Source organism: Lichenostomus cassidix, chromosome 7 (assembly GCF_008360975.1).
Source record: "Lichenostomus cassidix isolate B80296 chromosome 7, HeHo_3.0, whole genome shotgun sequence".
Lineage (NCBI taxonomy): Eukaryota > Metazoa > Chordata > Aves > Passeriformes > Meliphagidae > Lichenostomus > Lichenostomus cassidix.
Genome location: NC_139488.1, coordinates 3,844,297 through 3,864,674, shown reverse-complemented (window position 1 = coordinate 3,864,674; position 20,378 = coordinate 3,844,297). Strand labels below are relative to the sequence as shown.

The 20,378-nt window shown below is 48.3% G+C and overlaps 2 protein-coding genes across 6 annotated transcripts in view; both read right to left on the bottom strand.

The window, feature by feature from the left end:
- Nucleotides 1-293: 293 nt before the first annotated feature.
- Nucleotides 294-12,576, bottom strand: SPP2 (secreted phosphoprotein 2). 5 transcript variants are annotated; one of them, XM_085065838.1, is made up of 7 exons: nucleotides 12,422-12,576; nucleotides 12,199-12,323; nucleotides 9,731-9,853; nucleotides 8,494-8,604; nucleotides 6,822-6,876; nucleotides 6,208-6,318; nucleotides 294-586 (listed from the first exon to the last, which is right to left on the bottom strand). In XM_085065838.1, exons 1-6 carry the CDS (start codon nucleotides 12,468-12,470, stop codon nucleotides 6,218-6,220), a joined length of 564 nt encoding a protein of 187 aa, XP_084921964.1. In that variant the 5' UTR covers nucleotides 12,471-12,576; the 3' UTR covers nucleotides 294-586; nucleotides 6,208-6,217. The 5 variants fall into 5 exon arrangements, with proteins under 5 accessions (XP_084921964.1, XP_084921963.1, XP_084921968.1 ...); XM_085065837.1 differs by having other exon boundaries at nucleotides 294-583; nucleotides 12,422-12,575; XM_085065842.1 differs by lacking the exon at nucleotides 6,822-6,876.
- A 7,195-nt stretch (nucleotides 12,577-19,771) lies between these two features.
- LOC146434339 (maestro heat-like repeat-containing protein family member 7) overlaps nucleotides 19,772-20,378 on the bottom strand; it is an 11,334-nt gene continuing 10,727 nt past the window's right edge. Inside the window, exon 15 of the mRNA XM_085065832.1 lies at nucleotides 19,772-20,157. Within this exon, the coding sequence (XP_084921958.1) occupies nucleotides 19,958-20,157 (200 nt within the window). The 3' untranslated portion in view covers nucleotides 19,772-19,957. The remainder of the gene's footprint in view (nucleotides 20,158-20,378) is intronic.

The following is a 20,378-nucleotide window of genomic DNA, read 5'->3' as shown; positions in this document are numbered from 1 at the left end:
AGATCTGTCTTAACCTGGCCTTCCTCCAAAAGCCATTAGTACCTGACAATCACCATCATTAGCAGCCCTCAGCTCTCCACATTAGCGACCAAGTACCCATTAAAGCCAGATTCCTACAGCTGGGCTACAGCTACAGCTCCAGCCTCTGGATTTGGAGCGAGGCATCTCTGTCCGCAGTGAGGAAGGAATAAAGTGGGTGTATTAGTTTGAATAATCAATAATTAGCCACGAGCATCACAGAAAATTACAAGCAAGCAGAGAGCAAAGCAGAAAAAAAACAAACCCAAAACAGATGGTATAACGAGCTTTTAATAGCATCATTATGGGATGGTGGAAATATCCTGGACACAGTTAAATTCCATTCTTCCAAGGGAGACCTGACACTTCAGAAGGGCTATCGATGCAGAAGGGTGTATTTAGCATCTCACGAACTCCTCCAGTTGGCATCAGAGAAGAAAGTGAGTTAGGGGAAAGACTCTCACTCCACTGCAGAACAGTTTCTCACCAAAAAGAAAAGGCCAAGGCATCAGGTTCTTTCTTCCCATGCTGCATATTTGAATCTTGATTTTTTTCGTTCTCCAATCTACTTTAAAAACAGAGAGGAAGGAGAAATGTCAGAGCTGAGAGTTTGTCTCACACGTCCCAGAACCTACCCAACATCCTTGGGAAAAGTGTATTCAGCTTCAACAAATTGCTTATTAATTTGCTTCCCACCATGTGGAATCTGCAAAAAGAAACCTGCATATGCATAACATTTCATATGTGCACAAATGTCATGGCAATGGCTAATTAATGTAAAAAAAAAGGGGAAAAAAGCAGCAGACTGTTAGTAAAATTACCAACAGTGAAATGAGTCCCATGGGGCAGAAATCAACACATATTGTCAAGTCTCAAAAGCAGGGATGGTTGAGGTTAGAAGCTGGTGTATGTTCTGCTCTGAAATGGATCTGAATTGAGAGTACAATATTCAGAAGAAATTGGAGATGTGTTTCTCGGAGGGAACATGTGACAGTTTCCCCAGCACTCTGTAGCCTACACGGTGTCTTCAGCAAGTTGGTCACCATGGCAACCTGAAATTTTTCTGCAAGACAATTTTGTTAGTAAAATTTCAGAGAAAGATTCAGGCAAGAAAGGAGAGTCCACACGTGTGGAAGTGATTAAATATAGTGACTCTCTAAGAACAGCTTGTCCAGGAGCCCCTGAATCCTGCCCAGCCCTGGAGACAGGGGATGGATGGCAGGACCAGCCACTGCAATCCTTGCTGGGGACCAAGGGACCACAGAACAAACAGGAACCCCTGAGAACATGGGAGATTCCAGCTCAGTTTAAGGAGAAAGTCTTCCCCCAAGAGGGTTCCTCTCTGGAGCCCAAAGAGGATGAGAGATCTTTATCCCATGATATTCCAAGCTCAGCTACACAGCCCCACTTTGAGAGGTCCTTCCCAAATGCCTGATTCTTTGACAAGCTCCTTCCTAGTGCTTCCAAAATCCAGCACTGAGCAATGGGTTGAGGGCAGTCAAGAGCCCTTTCCATTCCTCCAGTGAAGGAAATCCTGTTGGTTTTCTCCAGGAATGAGATGAAGGGGCTTGTGAAGTGTAAGGGATCATCCAAGCTCTGCATCCTCCCTAAATAGGAACAATTTCCTCCATGCAGCTGTGGGTCTAATCCTTCAAAACACATCAAGAAGAGGGGGACAAAGGGCAAGACAAAACCTGCTGCTGTTCACAGCACCAGGAGACATCACAGTGATTCTCCTCTCTGCTGTAACCTCTGCCCATCCCTGCACCACGCTCTGACCTCAGCAGCAGGAAAGGTCCTGCCTGGCTCTGTTTCACTCCGAGTCCTTTGCCTCTGAGCAGATGAAAGCATGCTGTCCCCTGTCACTGCACATCACAGCTGCCAGGTGACACCAAGGACTGGGCCATCACTGCCAGGCTCCATGGCAGCAGCAATAAAACAGCAGCCTGTCATTTCCCCAAGCGACCAACTGCTCCAAAGCTCTCAAAGCTCATCCGACACGGAGCTCACGCACTCTGCTACAGATCCCACTCTGCAGGGATTTTCCTTCCCTCTGATGCTTCACTTTTTTTCTTTTTTTTCCCACAGAAAGCAATAAGCTGCTTTATGAAAACTGTAGGAAGTGGGTGGATGAACAGGAGATGGGAAAAAAAACAAAGGCATGAGGATATAAAACCACAAGTAAAATCAAGCAGCTCCTTAATGAGGACACTGGGGATTAAAGATGATTTTTCCATGCCCCAGGAGAGCCATGAACCCTGCTCTGCTAGTACATTTATAGGAGACAGATAAACAAGCACCCATTTCGCTCTGAAGGTCAGATCCTGGATTTCTTTGGTATGAAAAGAGGCCCAATGCATCCTGTTACTCTTCCATTGAAAAAAACCCACCCTGATATTTAAGGATGCCAGTCTACCTGCTTCTGCACGTGCAGTGCTGCTAATCAGCTCCTACCGACTGCCAGCACCACACTCCTGCCAGCAGCAAGCTGTGCCAGGTGACAGAGACCTCAGCCGGAGAGCAATTGTAAGGAAAATACAGAAAACTTGAGGAGGAAATCACAGCCCCTTGGCTTGATGCTGAAGGAAGTTGATTTCCTGTTAAGAAACACTCTCCTTGTGTGATTAATGAGCAAGAAACAATCTGCATTTACCATCCACATGTATTTTGCAAAGGCAGGAGCTTGCTTCTTGATTTTCCTGTTGAAGGACATGAAGCTGGGGAGACTCCGGACATAAGGTACAAAAAAAAAAGACAAAAAACAAACTGCCCCCTAGGCAGGTGATTTTGGAAAAGCAAAGCCTTAGGACCCTTTGCTTTCTGGGGTGTTTGAGCCATTCTTATGCTTCTCTTTGCAATTCAGAGCCATGAGCAGCATTAAGGAGATTCTAGCTCAGATTGCTAACAGGTGATCAGCCCTTGTACAGCAGCTTTCCCCCCCTCCTGTCACTCCCGATGTGCCTGAGCTATTGGTTAGAAAGACTGGCCCCAGAGCATGCCAGGGGAAATTTACAATCTCCCCAGCTCTGGAGATGGACTAGGAAATAAATCCAGAAAATCTGATTAGGACTTGTCACTGAAGTAAGCTCATTAATCATTGATGGGGTTTTTCATATGCAATTTCTAATTCCTGCAGGCACCAGCAGACTGGTGGGTCTGAAGATTGCAGACTTGAAAATGTTCTTTATATAACAATGGCACTGTGGCTTTTTTTTTTAAATCCACTTGAATATTTAGCACATTCTAATAAATAAAAAGAGCTACAAAGCACCAGTGAGTTCATTTAGCCTAGCTTCTTGCACAAAGTCAGGCACGGAATTCTCCTGAAATAATTCCTGAAGCCAAAAAGATAAGAAGGCCTAGTTCAGAAATGTAAAATCCAGCATGAAAAACTGTCAGCCACTTGCCTGAGCAATTTTTGCAGCAGTCAGTCACCCATTCTGGTGTGTAAAAGAAAAAAAAATCACATTTCGCTTCTTACCTGAACTTGTCTAGCTTTGCCTGTCAGCACCAGGTTCTTTCAGTAAGAGATGAAAGTCTTCTGTGATTAAATTGCTATTTCCCCAGCCTCCCCCAAAATATTCTCAGCTCAGCTAAGCCAGTCGAGCTACTGCCATTGCAAAACTCAGCACTCACTTCCCATGCCCCACCAAACACTGCACGGCTTGTAATAATGCCAGCCAGGATCACACACGTGCCAAAACCCAGGGAAAACAGCCGGGAATAACTTTTCCTGGCCTCAGACACATGAAATCTGTCTAATTTTTGGCTTCAAATGAAACCCTCTACTTCTGGATCCAAGCAGAATCAGGAAGGTTCCTTGCCAGACTTTACAACTAATAAGTCACAGAGATAAAAGCAAGAGAAACAAAGGGCTCTGGGGGTGGGGTTGATATTCTCTCTCAATCTCCTGATGTATCTGCCTCTGAGATGTCCAAAAATCCAGTAAAACTGGTAGGAAACACAGCTCCATAAATGACACTTGCATGAAATACAGCCCCACAAATGACACTTGCAACCCATCTTCAGGAGCGAGTAGAAAGTATTAGATTCTTAACTGCTCAGGATTTCAAGAACCATAAATTTCTCTCGGTTTGTTTCATGGGGATTTTTTTTCGGGAAGATTTTACGTCTTGCTTTTGGTTAGGAGATTTGCTAGACATTAGATACAAGAACACAAAGCATTTCTGAGTGCTGCTTGAAAGGGGATAGCTTTTCTTGAGAGCCAGAGAATTAAAGATAGCTGGCACTTTCCAAATGAAGAGAAAAGTTAGAGACTCCTATAAGAAGACAGGCAGTGATTAAAACAGCCTATTGGCTTTAGTGACTCGGAGATAAACTAAAATAGCATCTGGATTTAATGAAATAATTCTTGCAAACAGAGCAGAGTGCCTGGGTTTTCCTTTGATATCTCGTTTCCAGGAGAGCGGGAGGTGCGTCTCCTTCAGCTCACCGAGGCTTACCACGGATACGCTTATGAGTAACATGTGTTAGCTTTTGGTGAGTCACCGGTGCTAAATTCCATCTAAAACTGTCTTGTTTCCAGTGCAGGAGGCTGGAGCGGAGCTCCACACGCAAGGAGCACTCCGTTCTGGCACTCCCGCAGGGACAGAGACCTGCTAATGATATGTACCCAAGTGCTCGAAGCCTTTTTAATCACAAAGACAGAGCACTAAGTAATTTCCTCTTCCTTTCCCAGCTACTTTAAACCCGTTTAGCATGCCAAAGAATGAGCTCATTCCGTGCTGCTGAAACTCTTTCAAACCACTTCCCTTCAGATTAACTCCCTCAGATGGCAGGTAAAGCATCAGCAGCAATTAGGGCTGCTCCCACACAGAGCCGCAGAAGCAGGTCAGCTAAGGTGCTTTGTGTAGGACAGGCCCTGCCAGCTCCAATAAATCACCCGTGTCTTTCATTATCATTCCCATTAATTGGCTTCCAAACATCTCCTTCACAGGCTCTCCAAGGCAAGTGCTTTTCCTGGGCAAACACCGCGATTCTCCCAGATCCCTTCGGTTTTTTGTTTGAGGAGCTGTGCGGCCCCGGGGCACTTGATTTGGCACAAAAACATAGCCATTCCTCCAGGAGTTTGCAGAATACACACGACAAGCCGTGTGGGGGAGGACAGCAGCAGCACGGAGATGGTGGGTGACTTGCTGGAGCACCAACAACTCATCTGTCTCTTGGCCAGAGCGTGCTCCAGATCCCACAGCCAAGTGATACACCCCTGCTGAGGGAAGCTGGTTTGGATAAGGTCCAGGGAATCCATGAAACGTCAGACAGAAACATGTCTCTGCCAGCCAAGAGAGACAGAATCACAGAATTTATTAAGGTCGGGAGAGACGTTTAAGATCACCCAGTCCAGCCATCAACCCGGCACCACTAAACCATGTCCTCAGGTGCCACATCCTTGTGGTTTTTGAATGTTTCCAGGGATGGTGGCTCCCCACCTCCCTAGACAGCCTGTTCCAAACCTTTGCAACCATTTTTGTGAAAAAACATTTCCTAGTATCTAATCTAAACCTCCCCTGGCACAGCTTGAGGCTGTTTCCCCTCATCCTGACCCTTGTTCCCTGGGAACAGAGCCCGATCCCACCTCGCTGCCCCTCCTGTCAGGGAGTCATGCAGAGCCAGGAAGTTCCCCCTGAGCCTTCTTTTCTCCAGGCTTAGCCCCCACAGCTCCCTCAGCTGCTCCTGATGCTCCAGACCCATCCCCAGCTCTGTTCCCTTCTCTGGACCCTCTCCAGCCCCTCCGTGTCCTTCTGGTCATGAGGAAAAGGGAGGTAAAAAGGCTTGAACCCTACACTAAACTCAAACTCTGAGTTTACAAATGGATTTTCTTGCACACTTTCCACATTACTTGTACCCCAGGACACTGGTGTATGTCAGACTATATGGGATGGGCAACTCAAAAGGGAGTGACAGCCATGAGCTCTGTAGCTGGGATGTCTTCTGAGGAGTGAAGCAGCTAAAAGTCCTTCATCCTGAGCAGTCACTGCCCCACCCTGCCACAAAACCTGCAGACCCAGCATGTGTAAAAGCTAACCCTAAGCCTACCCTAAACCGAACCCCATCCCCATGGGTGGTCCAGATTAAAAATATGTAGGAGCAGCGATGCTGGGGCCCAGCTGGGATGGCCTTTTCCAGGGCTCTCTGACTCTCTCAACCCTGACCCTAACCCATACTCACCCAAACCAGGTTATTCCATCTTGTCAGAGCTGGGGTAGCTGGATTTGTTCCAGTCTCCACGGCTGCCGCCTCTTCCCCTCGAAGGGAAGGCTTCAGGAGCAAAGACACCATCTAAAAAAAGAACATGGAGACATCTGTGAGCATGAGGTGCTTTCAAACATGTGTTGATTGGTGCCCAAAAAAGCTGCGACTGCTCCTGGATCCCTGGAAGTGTCCAAGGCCAGGCTGGATGGGCCTTGGAACAACCCCTTGGAATAGTGGAAGGTGTCCCTGCCCACTGCAGGGGGGTGGAACAAGATGGCCTTTCAGATCCCTTCCAACCCAAACCACTCTGTGATTCTACAATAGAAAATATTCAGCATTCTGCACACAAATACTGGTTATAAGAGCACAAATTTGGCAATCCAGAAAATGTATAAACCTTGGGTTTGGCAGCACAGTGCCCTCCCTCCACCCTCAGCTAGACACCCTTCTGCAAGGGAAAAACCCATTTCCCATGACCAGGAGCAAACAGCTGATCTTCCACATTGTCTTCACCCTCAGACAGATGACTTTCAGATGTTCCAAAAGGCAAACACAGGCCAGGGTAGCCCAGCATGGCAGAACTGGCTTACCTTCCCTGTGAGTGCTGCCTCGCCTGTTAGGGGTCATTATCGGCAGGTGCATCACCTGGAAATTAGATACATTTCTGTAAAAACCTCACCTGGCAAGAAGTCTCATATCTCCATTTCCTCAGGCACTAGGTGATTGCTAAAGTAATTCCAAACCTCATTGTTAAATTGTTCTGAAACAAGATTACTGCTGATACTCCTGCAGTCCAGGGGTTGGACTCAATGATCCCCTCCAACTCGGGATATTCTGTGATGCCAGCCTCGGTCAATCACAATTCCTTCTCCCATCCAAATACCACCACAGGTACACCAACACCACCTCAGCCAAGCTGAGATCCCGAGCTGAGTTACAGCTCCACAGCAAGAGCTGCAGTGCACTTGCTGCAGCCCTCTGCAGAGGGAAACACTTTCCTTTTCAAGTGCAGTAATTCCCTTTGGCATTTATTCCTTATTAACATTGCAGGAAATATATTCCCCAGCAGGAATATTGGCAGCAGCACTGAATTTTAAGTGATGGTTAAGGAAGATTAGGGGGAAGATGTCTGCTTGTAAAAGCAAGTGTTTGTGCTGAGTGCCCTGGTTAACAACGGTTATGTCAACCCCCAGTGCTTCACGTGCAGTCTCTGCTCTGCAAAGCCAGGCTTCCTGGGTTGCACTCACTAGCTAGCTTTGAATGGAGACTTGGAGAAAAAAAGAATAAATGAAGAGTTAGTTTGGCCATTCAGGCGAAGGGAAAGGAACAAAGAATCCTATTTGCTTACAAGGCAGCTGGAGAAGGATTTTCACAAGGCATTGTAGTGATTGGACGAGGGAGAATGGCCTTAAGCTGAAGGAGAGCAGGGTTAGATGGGATATTGGGAAGGAATTGTTCCCTGTGAGGGCAGGGAGGTCCTGGCACAGGGTGCCCAGAGAAGCTGTGGCTGCTCCTGGATCCCTGGAAGTATCCAAGGCCAGATTGGACAGGGCTTGGAGCAGCCTGGGATCGTGGTAGGTGTCCCTGCCCATGGCAGGGGGTGGAACAAGATGAGCTTTAATGACTCTTCCAATCCAAACCATTCTGTGATTCTACAATTCAGCTTCTTCTGTTAGTCCCCTGAATTTCCCAAAAAGAAAAGCTGTCCATATCCTTGCTTGAGAAGCTTTGCTCCCTCAAGCCCACCACCTACTGTAGAGCCATGTTCGAAGTGCAGACACACAAGTTCAAGAGTCACTTCATGGATAAAGTGGACACTGGCATGATTTGAAAACAGCCAGCAGGAATTCCCAGGTTAGGCCAGCATTTAACAATACACCAAAAAGCAAAGAAGAGCTCAAAAAGGGAGCACAGATGTCAGCAGACCAAATGTCCTTGGGCTGTGCTGTGATGACATGCTGTGATGACATGCTCAGCTGAGAGCTGGGTTTGGTAACAGAGCCAGAGGCAGAGGTTCTCAAGGCACAGAGTGAAGAAGTGTTGGAGTTGATGGATATGCCAGAGTGCCACAGAGATTCCCACTCTCCCAGGCAAGGTCAGAGCCCCCAGCTGATGGAAAGGGAAGCGTTACAGCCATCAGCTGAATTTCAAACTACAGCCTGATCCAAACCTCCAGCTGTGACAGGAGCACATGCAGACGCCTGACTTCTCTATAAAAGAGGGTAAGCAGAATTTTCACTCCTCACTTTCTCCCTTCCTTACCTCCTCGCTGCTCATTGATTCGGAGCTGAATGTGCCACGATGGCAGCGCACGGTGATGTTGGAAATCAGCTCCCCGGAGACTTCCACAACGCTCCTGCAGGAAGCAGTGGGCTGTAATAGAACAAAATAGAGCCAATCTCACAGAGCAAACATCCAACACAAACCCTCTCATGGGAGTTTCACTGGGGGTGGGAGGGAACTTGCAGACGAATTTAAAAAACAAATTCCAAGAGAAAGCAACGCAAGAAAGATTATACACGACTACACACAGGTTACTGCTCCACAACTGTGTGTTCACTGTATGAAGACTTGAGCTTGCTTGAGGTAGGAGAAAACCTCCACATCCTTTTCACAGCTCTGAATTCACCAAGTACAAAGAAAAGGACAGTGCAGGGCTATGCCTGTGGCAGCTCCAGCTCTGGAAGTTAAACTACTCTTGAAGACGTTGTCTCTGCAATTTGACAAAAAGCCGCAGCAAAACCTGCACTCAAGTTTGGAAAACACATCCACACGCTGCCATATTGCCCCAAGAAGAAAAGAGGGATGGTGTCAGTTTAGGATACAGGGATACCATTGTAGCAGACAACATTTGTGTTTTTAAAGAAAAACAGCAAAGCAATAACCAACAATTCCGTGTGGTGCCATCTAAATGCACACAGGAACTGCTTAGCTCCAGAGGAGAGAGGTGGCTTGGCCCAAGTAACTGTGCACAGAGAAGTCCAGGCTCAAGATGATGTATTTCCACCAAAGCTGGTGATTTAAGACTCAGAGTAGAGCAAGAGCTCTATCAAGAGCCATACCAAGAGCCTTTTCATTTCAGGCTGAGAGTTAAAAATCTGAAAGTGATCAGTACTGTGAGCACAGAGGGGGGAATCTGCATTTATGAGAAGATAACCCCTTCTGTGATGTCCAGATGCATGATAGGCAAAAGCAAGTGCTCTTCTACCCTCTTCTCTTAGAGAACAAGCCATTCTTTCTACGATTTGGCCCCAAAAGCACACCTACCTTCACTACACTCTGCTCCAAGACAAAAATTCTCTCTTCAGCTCCCTGCACTCCCCACTGACCAGGCAGAAGAGTTTCCCACCACTGACCCTTCCCACCTAACACCCCCTCCACGCTGCAGGTTGTAGCAGAAAGTTAGCCATTCCTCATTTTTCAGCACCAGCAGCATTCCAACCCATCCTGAGAGGATGCACAGGGAGGGAAGGTTCCCATTCCCACCAGGGGCACTTACCACGAAAGGCCCAGTTTTGAAGGCACAGGTGAAGGGATCTCTCCCCGAAGCTTTGGTGCACACAGTCTCACGGATGCTGAACTGCAGATCTAACATATAAGCATCGCTGTCCCACATGTCCACCTGGTGAAAGGAGGGTCAAAACAACACCTCATTAGTCCTTGTCACCCCTCTGCTGCTCTCACTACTGGGCAATCTTGCTTCTTTGCCAAGCAGAAGATGGCATAAGGGCATTAGGGGTGTGGTGGTTTTGATTGGCCCAAAACATCAGTGAAATGTTTTTAACATCTAGGAGAAATTTGGACCCCTCAGAAGCTGTTCTAGTAGGCTTAGGGAGGTGTCTGAGGGGTGGGGTGTGGCACAAAGATGGCTCCTGTGTGTCCTGAGTGCAAGTTCTGGAAGTTTTTACATCAAGTCCAGCAGAGCCAGTCTCTGATGGCTCTGAAGGTGATGGACATGCTGCTGGCCAAGTTTGGGCCAATTGGAGGTGCTGGTTACGCCTCTGTGAAAACATATTTAAGAAGAAATCAAAACAAAGCAGGCGCGCACTTCTTTCACTTCTTTGTAGTTGGAGGAGGAGGAGGTGGAGGAGAAAATATGCAGAGGGAGAACAACATGGAGATTGCCAAGGTCAGTGAAGAAGGTGGGGGAGGAGGTGCTCCAGTGCTGGAGCTGAAAACCCTCTGCGAGCCACAGTGAAGGCCATGGCGGGGCAGGAGGTCCCCCTGCAGCCCATGGAGTCCACAGGAATGCAGAAATTCTGCCCACAGCCCACGCCAGAAGGGCAGGTGGATGCCTGGAAAAGACCGTGAACCAGTGGGAGTCTCATTTAAGAGTTAAAACTGCAAAGGCCTTGCAAGAGAGAGAAAGGCCTTGCTCCTGGCATGGAAGCAGCCTGGCCTCAGCTTGGGAGAGTCTGCACAGCACCCTATGGACAAAAAGACTCATGTTGCAGCAGAATTTCGGGCGGGATGTTGCTCGTGAGATTGGACCCACGCCAAAGAAGTTCTTAGAGGACTGTCTCTCGTGGGAAGGACCCCTGGCTAAGTAGAGAACCTCTTTCCCTGATTGGACTGACCAGAGGACCCCTCAACCTGCCCCTGTCTGTGTTGCTGGTTTGGAAAGAGGGAAAGGGGCGGGGGGTGAGTGCAGAGACTGCTTCTTAAGAGGGTGGGGGTGAGAGCAGAAAACTGTCTGGAGAGAGAGAGAGAAACAAGTAAAGATAAAGAGTATTTGTAGTAGAAGAATTGTAGTGATGAATAAATTTGAGAATCCGCTCTGTGGACTGAAAAGAGACCCCACACCCTGCCCCCCCCCCACCTGGCTTGTGGATTGTAAAGGAGGAAAGGGGGTGAATACTATAGGTTCGTAAGAGGGAGGGGGGAGTGAACAAAATGTATGAAAAGTTTATTTTTGCCTTGCATTTATCCTCCAATTCTGTTAGGTAATTAAATCACCTTTTGCAACTTTAAGCTTGAAGCCTGTTTGCCCTTTTTCGTGCGTCCTCCTGGCAAGGGCCCTGTCTCAAACCCACGACATTCTTTGGACTTAATTCTGGACCCACCACATTGGGTCAGTGCCCAGTTTAGAGCAGATTGATGTGGGTGAGAAAGGCTGCCTCGATGGGCAGCACACATGCCCCACTGCAAGCTTTAGACTGTTTAGTTGCCTTTTGATTATTCTTTTCTCTTTCACATAGTCTCATCAATGCTTTGGCTCAAGATGGGAGACTCAAAAAAAAAAAAAAGAAAAACAAGCAACCCACAAAACACCCCTGGCAAACAACAAATTCCCGCTACTTTCAAATACTGGGAGTTTTTAATCCAAACGATATAAATCCGTAAGTCATCTTGACATTCATTTTTGCAGAAGACTTGATACATGCCACCTATAGAAACAGAAAGGTTCTGAGGGTGTTCAGGAGCATGGATAACTTTGATTTAAGAAGCTTTAACTCCTTCATTCAGGGCGTATCCAATATAAGCTTTAGCACCACAAATTAAAACATATAGGGGTTTCCTGCTTGCACTTAGACTCTAGCGGATTTAAACCAGAATTGGTGTGTAGAGACAGATGAAATGAATACAGATCAGAGAATGAATCCTGAATGCATTTGTGGGGGCATTTAATCAGCTAAGACCTTCAGATGAACCAGGTTGCTTGATGCCCAAAGCAAAGCAGTTAGCTAGAGGTATTTAAAAACATCACTTTTGACCAAAATCCTACAAGACATTCCTCGAGAACTTCTACTCTAGGGGTGAAAAATCTGAATTCCTAAACAAACTTACCTACAAATGATATTTAGGTTCCTAAAGCCATAACTTCAGATAATGCCCCAAACCCACCCTCTTCCAGGCAGCATCAGCAAACTCCAACTAAATCCGGGTTTCCAGAACTGTGTGGAAAAGAGTTTTCCATCCCAGCAAAGCACATGTCAGGTAAAGGATCTGCATTGTCTGCACACTTACTCCTGTGACTCGGCTCCTGACAACACCATACAGGTTTCTGCTCCATGATTGGGAATTGATCCGTGCAATGGATGCATTGAGAGCCTCTTCCATGACAGGGACTTCATAGTCATATGCTGGAAACCCTGAGAGGGCAGTACAGTTCCATTAGAAGTTCCTTGTAGGCTTGTACTTTTCCCCACAAAACCACCCTCCTAAGAAGGGGGATGTGGCTCCAGCTTACCTGAACACGAGAAAACGCTCAGTGTGAGGACAAAAATTAAGATCCTCATAGTGTGTCTTTCCAAATCCTCTGGTCTTTTCCCTTTCCAAGCAAGGATTCCCAGTGCATATCCCTCTGTCTTTATATAAATGCAGCCTTGATCCTGCACCTGACCTCCCCACGTCCAAGCTCTGCTCCAAACATTGCACTTTAAACAGAATTGATCCCAAGGTAAATATTTGTTGTCAGCTTTTCTCCATTTAGCAGGAGTTCTCTGGTAAGCGATGGGCTGCAGTGCCTTTTACCCAGGACTGAATTACCCTTTGGGGAATTCAGGGAGCACTGAATTCCTGATATTTCCATAGCCAAAGGCAGAATCTAGTTATTTTGTCCACTTTTAGCCATTAGTTTTCCACGGGGGGAGTCAACTGTTTCCTTAGCACTGGAAGCCAGAACCTTCATGTCCTGCCAGAGTCTGGAAGCATTTACAAGCTGGCATTCCCTGAGGATTCCCCAGCACCGGAGGGGAATTCAGCCACATGGAGCTGCCACCATCACTCTGCAGACCAAAGCACCCTGGAGAAGCCTCCTTCTCCTGACACAAGGCACGCGGCACACTGCAAATCCCTGGGACACCCAGTCTAAGCCCCAAAATCAATGGGATTTTTGGAAAGTGTCTTGCATGGGAGAGAGGAGATTTATGTGCTTTTGCAGTTTGACAGGCTTTAAGACAGCTAGTTCCCCAAGACTTAGTCCCGTTCGCAAGATTCTTTGATATCTGGCCAATTTGTCTAAAAATACCATGTATTTGACACAGAACATAACAAACATACAAACATAGAACAGATTGACACACATAGACACACAATGAATACATAATTGCAACACTATGGTAGCTAAAAATGCAATTATGGGGTAAAACCTTGCTTGAACTATAAAGATAGTTAAAAACGCAAGAAATGCTTGCTTGAACGATAATGCAAGTTAAGAAATGCTTGCTTGAGCTAGCTGAAATGCAAGTTAAGAAAGGTAGCTATAAGTTAGCCAGAATAATACAATTTAGGAAACTCAAATGATCTTACCAAATCCATATTTGGAGCTGGAATACATTGAGATTTCCTCACTCAATCCCAGGGAAGTAACCGCAGGACTGCGTCCAGACCTGGGGAGAAAGCATTTCTTCACACTTCTATATCCATGTAGAAAGCTTCTAGCTTTCTGAGATTTCGTGAGCTTTTTATAGGATAAAAGTGTGTATTTGTAGTCACTGAAAATTTGGTCACATTCTCTCTGCATTCCACAGGGGAGTGTCTTTTCAGACTTTCAGTCGCCAGCACCAGGTAGTCCTTGATTAGGTTATCAACCTAATCTGAGCCATCCATTTCCTGGGACCGATCAGGGAGACAGAGAAGGGGGAGGGGGGTTGTCCTGCCACAGAAAGCAATGTTGGAAACTGTTGCCTTCAAGCAAGCTCACCCATTGCTGCTTGTTCACAAGGCAGAGATGGGTCTAACCACGTCCATTCTGAAGATCCCATGAGTGAAATCCCTCCATTAACCTTCAAATTGCAGTTCCACTTGAATTCTGTGGCACGGGGTCATTTTAAGAATTTTCCAAAAGACATGCACTCATGGGAGGCTCAGATTTGGTAAGGACAAGCATAAAGTTGCTCCTGCTTGTCAGCTGTCAGATTGCAGAGTGGCAGCCACCCCAGCTGGACACCGGGGGAATCCGACTCCTCGAGTAACAGAAAGAATTAGGTATCGCTCAACACTGGAGGTGTTTTAGGGCAAACTTATCCATAAAGGCCAACAAGCTTGATGGCTGCTGGATTCATGTCCTGTTGTTGCTGTGGGATCCTGGAAAAGGAACCTGACCTGGGGCACACCCCAGGAAAGAGTGTGTGTGCCAGCTGGTCAAGCTACACAAGCATGGAGACCGTGCTAAGAATCATGTGGGGACAAGCAGAGGTGGGGACAAGCAGAGGTGGTGCCAAACAGAACCTCACCACGTGTGTGCCATGCCACCCAGGCACTGCCTTGGGAGAGGTGGATGTGGGTCCATGAGCCAAAAAAGTAAAAGGGGTGGGCACTTTTTACCAGCCAGCTTGAATTTCAGCATTGGGAACAGCATCAAATACGCCGATTGAAACTTTTCTCAAAAGCCAGAGACTCTCTTCTACATCCATTCTCCCTGTTCCAGGCAGCTGAAGGTGTTCTCTTCTAGCTCTTGGACACCCTCACCTGTGGCCAGGAATGCTCTGCTGTGGCTGCAGCCATGCCAGAGCACCACCATGCAAAGCATTTAAACTGAGCTGGAGACTCTCAGGAACAGCCTGTTGTGCTATGCCCAACTTCCCTGCTGCCAGAGACAAGACCAGGCTGCCTCAGATCAAGGTGAAACCTTCAGGTGAGCTCTTTGAGCTGCTTCTGCCATGGTTTCCCTGCAATCAGTCAGAGGTGGTGATGAAACACCTGCAATGAGACTGTTCAAACCATTCTAACAGAAAGAATTTGGCATTCAGATCAACAAGATCCTTGTTGTTTTCCACCTTGCTGCAGTAGTCTGGATAACATTTAGCTTTCCGCTTCACCCCAGAAAAGGTAACCATTTGCCTCTTGTATGCTGGGATCAGTTAATATTCCAATAGAAGCTGAATGTGCTGTAGCCAGCCCAAGAGTAATTTTAAGTATTGAGCCAACTGCAGGGGTTAAAGATTGTCCTCTCAGAGTAGCTCCTAGGAAATGCAGCCAGCAGGATTGTAGTAATGCTGAGTGGGACTTGGAGATTGTTTCATGACATCAAAGTTCTTCTGCAGGGCCCTGGCTTTATGTCATCCAGAGAACGGAGATGTTTTCTATTGCAGCTCCCTGAACCTCTGCTTTCAACAGATTTAAGCAGTGGAACCAATTTTACATTTTCAGACTCAAAGTGCCCCAAGTTCTGGGTTTCTGGCGAGGTCTGAGGTTTTCACCATGTTCTTTTTGTGCCCAGCTTCCAGCATTTGCCGATGAGGACTCTGTGAGGAAGCACTGGGTGGTGAATGGTGCCATGGCACACACAGAAGTGGTGAAAGGTGAGATGGCAAATTGACAGTTTAAGGACTAAACTTTACCACCAGCAAGTTCAGATGCCAAGGCAGCCTGGGGCAGGGGGAAGGAGTTGTATCTGATTTAATCGGCACAGCAAAGAGGCACTAGTTCAGAAATGAGGAAATTAAAGCACCTCTCTTAGATGACTATTTTCAGACTCTCTTCACTCGCAGCAATCGTCAGCTCTATTCCCACACAACTGGAACAATAATCTCTCTTTGTTAGTGAAATTTTGGGAATTACAAGATGAGTTTTCCTATAAAACGTAAATCATCCAGCATCATCACATGCCTGTATGCTGCAAACAGTCTAAACATCATTCCAGGCATTGAGGAGCTACTCCTGATCCCTAATTTCCTGGAGATTCAGATGACAGATGAAACTTAGTGATGTCCCTTCTGGTAAAAGGAAAAAAAAGTGAATTCACAGCATTCCTCTTTTTCCATAGCTTCTGTGGCATCCCATTAGCAAAATCAAAAGGTTCCTGAGAAGTACTTCACCATGGGCATGCCATGGCAGAACAAGGGGGAATGGTTTCCCACTGCCCCAGAGCAGGGTTAGATGGGATATTGGGAAGGAATTGTTCCCTGTGAGGGCAGGGAGGCCCTGGCACAGGGTGCCCAGAGAAGCTGTGGCTGCCCCTGGATCCCTGGAAGTGTCCAAGGCCAGATTGGATGGGGCCTGGAGCAACCTAGGATCATGGAAGGTGTCTCCGCTCATGGCAGGGGGGATTGGAATGAGATGAGCTTTCAGACCCCTTTCAACCCAGAGTGTTCTGTGATTCTCTGAGTAACTTCAACACGTCTGCAGAAGACTTAGGTTAACATCAGCTGACAGGGGTAGGAGAAAGGCTACTAAATTTTGCTCACAATAATAGAGGATTTGAGACCTGATCCATAATCCACAGACACAACAGAGACTCAGCTTTGATTCTCTTCTTAACTCATCTGTGTGTCCCTTGAGATATTGGCAGAAAATCATAGAGCCCGTGCAGACACTACCTGTGGGCTGCTGAATATTCTCCAGTCCTTGGCCCCCTGGGAAGGAGAAGAAGCCTTTGAGGTTCCAGTCTAACTGCTCACGCACTGTCCTGAGCTGGTACCCTGTGCCACACATTTAAGTCATGTGAGGAGAGGCTGAGAGAGGTGGGAGGGCTCAGCCTGGAGTCAAGGAGGTTCAGGCAGTACCTTCTCACTTCTACAACTCCCTGACAGGAGGGTGCAGCCAGGTTCTGTTCCCAGGGAACAAGGGACACGATGAGAGGAAATGGCCTCAAGCTGTGCCAAGGCAGTGTCAGGTTGGACATCAGGAGGAATTTCTTCATAGAAAGGCTTGTCAGGCCTTGGAACAGGCTGCCCAGGGTGGTGTGCACTCCCTATCCCTGGAGGTGTCCAAGGAATGCCTGGACATGGCACTCAGTGCTCTGGGCTGGTGACAAGGTGGGGATCAGTCACAGCTTGGACTCAATGGTCTTGGAGATCTTTTCCAACCACAACGATTCTGTGATTCTACTCACTGTCTGATCCCTTTGGACACAACCTCACCCTCCGCAGCTCCTGCTGGCGTTGCTGGAAGCAGACTTCCAGAGTGAAGCAACAAAAAGCACAGGTTACAGCAAACAAAGCCACAGTAACACAGACCATGTGGGCGTTCTGAAGCATCACGGCCTGCAGCAGAATCTCAGAGGCCGCACTTCGTTACTTTGAGCCTTTGAAACTTCAAATATTAGCTTTCCTGTGCCTGCCAGGTCAGCAGGAGCAGCTCTTACAGGGTCATTGACACAACTTTGTAGCTGATGCAAGGCAAACATTATCTCCAGACCCAAGGAGTCGTGCCTGAAAAGTCACAGAGCTATATTTATTTTTAATTTTTTTATAAAGCTTACCAGACCCTGCTGATCATTTTCAAGGTTTTCTCCCTATACCTAGGGCACATCCTCCAAAAGCTCTGCTTTTACATCCTTTTGCATTTAGTGAAAGTTACCTGCAGTGTCTAGTCAAACAAAGCCCTGGGAAAACTTGAACTCCTGGGTGAAACCGGACAAAACATTCGTCTCCCACATGTAAAGCCATTAACTGCCAAGTAGTGTCCCCAGTGTCATACCCTGTCCCCTGTAAGTTTACTGATGCCATTTAAATGGCTTGCCAATGAAAACAATTCTTAATGGTTTTGTAATTTCTGCATTGGCATTAAAATCCTTGACTAGAAAAATCACATCAAAATCTCTAGGACTCTTAAATACCAAAGCTGTCATTTTCACCTCTGGATATTAGAGTCTCCAAACAGTCACACAAGGTTTTAGACACTACAGAAAAAGTCACTGCTGTTCAGCTCTACCTTTACATCAGCATATACTCCTGATTATTACTTTAGCCAGGAGCAGCAAACCCAAGAACTGGCCAAACAGGCTATTCCAAGCACTGTGTTCTCATGTCCTGCACTGCAGTACCTGGGAATTCAGCAAGGGATTCAGAAGTCTCAGGGTGCACAGGAAGCCACAAAGATTTTGGGATGCTGAAATGGACCAACCTGGTGCCTGTGCCTGGGCTGTACAAGACTGAGCTGATGTTACAAAGGCTGAATGTGGACATACCGTGTCCCATTGGATACTCCGATTCCTAGTTCTGTGAGCTACAAAATTAAGCTTTACCCAGCTGATCTTTTCACCTTAGCTTGAAATCCAGGGGGGGAAGAGGTAAACATGGATAAGTGTTCTTCTGATTCTAGTGACAGGTGTGCCTGGACACCACCTGTGCTCCTGACAGGGTGGTTGCAACTGGATGATCTTTCAGATACCTTCCAACACAAAGTGCTCTGGGATTCTGTGATTCTCCAAGTGGAGAGCAAAACTGAGCCCTATAAGTCCCTGCTTTTCGTCAGCACCTGCCGCTTCTTCCTTTGTTCCAGGCAAGTCCAGGATTTGGTTTTGAAGCCCATGCATGTGTCTTTAAGGTGTCTGCATGGAGGAGAGGGACTGCGGCTGCAGCCCAGGGCTCGGGTCCCATCAGAGTGTCTCTCTCAGCATGGCACCAATGCTGCTGCCTCGGGACACCTGACTGTGGGAGGCAAGTCTGCCCTCAAGCACGGCCACTGAAGTCTGTCAGGAGCACAGGCTGCAGCTGAAGCTGCCAAGCACTGCTGTGAGGCTGGCTAGTCAAGACATAGCCATTGCAGCCGATTCTGCTGAAGCCTTTTGCCAAACAGTTGTGCCCACAGTATCCCCCAGATGGCATCCCAGCTGGTGCAGATGTCTCGTTGAGCACTTCTGGGTCCTGCTGTTCCTGAGCACACTTTGGAGCTGTTTCTGCAGCATCCAGAGCTGCTTCAGCAGCAGCGAATCTGCAGCCCTGCTCGAGCAGACATTGCCATCCTCCCCATGGTGGCAGCAGCTCTGCAGGCCCAGAGCTCTGCATCAGGGGGGCCTCGGCCACAGAACCATGGCCTGGGCAGCCGTGGGGTCCCGGGCTGGCTGCCAGCCCTGCCTCTGCACTCTGCCCACTGCCCTGGCAGCACCCACTGGCCGTGCCCTGGCAGGGCCCCCTTGCCCTCCTTGTCCCCTGCCTGCCCAGCCTGGGCACCTGGGGGTGTCCCTACCCTCCTGCTGAGGCCCAGCCCCAAGGGCTTCTGCTAAGGGCAAGGGAGACACTTTGGGGAAACACCAGAAAAGGTGAGTGGCAGGAACAGGGTGGCTGCCTGAGGGCTTCTTCTGGCCTCTGACACCCAATTCCTCAGGGCTTCCCACCATCCCATCCCCTCAGGGGCCTCCTGTCCCCTTGCAGCCTCCTGCTGCCCACCCCCTCACGCATCCCCCTCGTGCCTTCCCACTGCCTTGTCCTGTCAGGGCCTCGGCAGCACCTCATCCCTGCAGGCCTCCCACCGCCCTGTCCCCTCAGGGTCTCCCCCAGCCCGGCCATCCTGCCCGGCCGTGGCGCAGCCCCGACGAAGCTCCAGAGGAGCCCCGGATCAAGAGGCACCGGGGAGCCCTCAGCAATCCAGCCAGCAACACACGGGCAGGAGGACACAGGTGGAGCTTCCAGGCTGCCAGAGGGCTTGTGGCCATCTCCAGGCACCAGTCTTGCAGGGATCCCCGCAGCTGTGGCCTCTGCCAGCCCGCTCCGTTGGAAGTGTTTGGGCTTCGGCAGAACCAGCGAAGGCCAAGGGGCTTCTGGCCACTTCCACACTGCACGCCTGGGCAACTTGCTGGGCACAAGCACCCGTCTTCCCCTCTTCCCCTATGCCCTGCAGAGACTGGGAACCAAAAGAAAGATCCTGGCACTGGGTGTATTATAACACGTTCTATATTTGAGAATTATATAAACATTATAAATTATATTACTATTACTATGATATTAACTAAAATAACAATATATGAACCCTTGTACAAGGGCATAGAAAAAAAAAAAGTCATTGTAAAACAGATGTTCCCCGCTGGCTCAGGTAGCCGCAGCAGAGAGAGGTTTGCAGATTAGCTGTCTGCTGATCTCCAGCAGCTCAGCCAGCAATGGCCACACAGACGAGGCCGTGACTTCCATATCCTGCGAAGCAAGTCATGCAGCCTCTGGGCTCTGGACATGGGAGCTCTCTCTGCTGCATTGAGGACGTACAAGCTTTGCAGTGCCAGGTTTGATACGGCACTGCTTACGTCCTCGGCCGTGTCTTCAAGGGCTGCAAGAGAGAGGAAGAGAGCCACGGTCAGAGCCTGGATCTGCGGGGACCCGAGGAGAGTTCCCCGGCCAGGGCCATCCCCGCCAGCCTTTGCCATGGCCAGGGACGAGCAGGGACCAACGGGATCAGCCGGAAGGTGCTGACCACGAATCCCCCACGTGCCCCTGAAATCTCTCTGTGCTCTGCCCACGCCGTCCCTCGTCCACACAGGGCACAGAGCC

Excerpts from the sequence above, each read along its gene's own strand:
- SPP2 (XM_085065840.1), bottom strand. The coding sequence starts at position 12,470 with ATGAGGATCTTAATTTTTGTCCTCACACTGAGCGTTTTCTCGTGTTCA. Across the intron at positions 12,324-12,421 it reads GAGCGTTTTCTCGTGTTCAG|GGTTTCCAGCATATGACTAT; the intron begins GTAAGCTGGAGC and ends CTGCCCTCTCAG. Across the intron at positions 8,605-9,730 it reads TCAAAACTGGGCCTTTCGTG|CCCACTGCTTCCTGCAGGAG; the intron begins GTAAGTGCCCCT and ends GTTCTATTACAG.